Source organism: Pundamilia nyererei, unplaced genomic scaffold, assembly GCF_000239375.1.
Source record: "Pundamilia nyererei isolate P.nyererei 1_Seehausen unplaced genomic scaffold, PunNye1.0 scaffold00087, whole genome shotgun sequence".
NCBI lineage: Eukaryota > Metazoa > Chordata > Actinopteri > Cichliformes > Cichlidae > Pundamilia > Pundamilia nyererei.
The window spans coordinates 250886-252184 of NW_005187488.1; the positions used below are offsets into that span (position 1 = coordinate 250886).

Consider the following 1299-nt stretch of genomic DNA (forward strand, 5'->3'; position numbering starts at 1 on the left):
AGTTGAGAGTTTCAGCTGTTGTGACCGTTTTTGAAAGTGAATGTGACATGCAGGTTTAAAATTCTTCAGCAGGGGTTTCACTTTTCAGACCTCAAAGCTGCATCCCTCTTTTATACTGTGTACTCCTGTAGAGCACTCCTAATTTGGAAGAGTCAAAGATACCCATCTGTTTTCACAGCTTTAGACAACTTCAGGTAACTTTAAGAGAAGCCAAATTGGATACATTGCAGAGTTGTCCTTCTTCATGTTTCACAAAGCAGAAAATCGTTCATGTCAGACACTTTCACACAGCTGGAAACACCCTGTGTTGTTTTTGTGTTGGATATTTATGTTCTCACTAACTCCCCCTGTTGTCTTACTGCACTTAATGTGTGCCTGTTTTTACCCTTATACACAAACAGCAGTGGGTCATATTTATTTTTAAAGCAGAACTCTGCCACTGATGGCTGCACAAAGCCTCCTGAGGCCTCAGGGCTTAAAGTAAGCAGATGCAGTGACATCTGGTGGCTCACACGCCTCACAGCCCTGCAGGACAACTTAACACTAATTTTACTGGATAAATGTCCTCATAAGTATGTGGTGTTGGTGTCACTATACTGGAGCACCAAAGCTTGTTGAAAAGTTGTCTGAACATAATATAGAGTTTCAGTTTGTTCCAATAAACATAAAAAACAAACAAGCAAACAAAAAAAACCCCCAAAAAACAAGAAGAACAAATAAAACAGCCTAGCGATAAAAAAACAAAAAACCTGGAGCAGTAGCTTTTAGGTGCCGTGTTAAATCTGTTAAAGCAGAAAACGAAGATAAAAACACTTCATCTAAGGTTTGTATGGAGAGCTGCAGTTTCTGCTTGTTTGGGCCACATCCGTCTCTCAGAAAACAATTACAGATAGAACAACAGAGACAAAAAACATCTGCATTCCCCGTTTTCTTTTATTGCTCACCGCTTTCATTTTAAAAAACTAATAAGATTAGTTAGAAACATCTGTGTATTAATTGAGATCTGGTTTGCAGCTGGATGAGGGTGAGATATCATCATCTAACCCCTACATTAATTAAAAGTCTGCACACCCTGTCACTCTGTATTTCCTGCTTGTGAAGAATGAGCAGATCTCTCTTACCCCTCTCCCGTAAGTGCACAGCAGGACTGTATGTGCCAGGGGTGGTCTTTGATGGAGCTCAGGGTGAGGTATTTAGAGATTTCTGCTGCAGACATACAGTCCTTCATATCCTGCTTATTGGCGAATATCAACACAGCTGCTTTCCGCAGGTCCTGAGGGAGAACAATGAAAGCACAAC

General features: G+C 40.6%; 1 protein-coding gene across 1 annotated transcript in view; it reads right to left on the reverse strand.

Annotated features, from left to right (window-relative positions):
- Positions 1-1117: 1117 nt before the first annotated feature.
- The window catches only part of LOC102193972 (ADP-ribosylation factor-like protein 5B), a 4560-nt gene continuing 4378 nt past the window's right edge, over positions 1118-1299 (reverse strand). The window contains exon 4 of the mRNA XM_005738918.1: positions 1118-1273. Within this exon, the coding sequence (XP_005738975.1) occupies positions 1118-1273 (156 nt within the window). The remainder of the gene's footprint in view (positions 1274-1299) is intronic.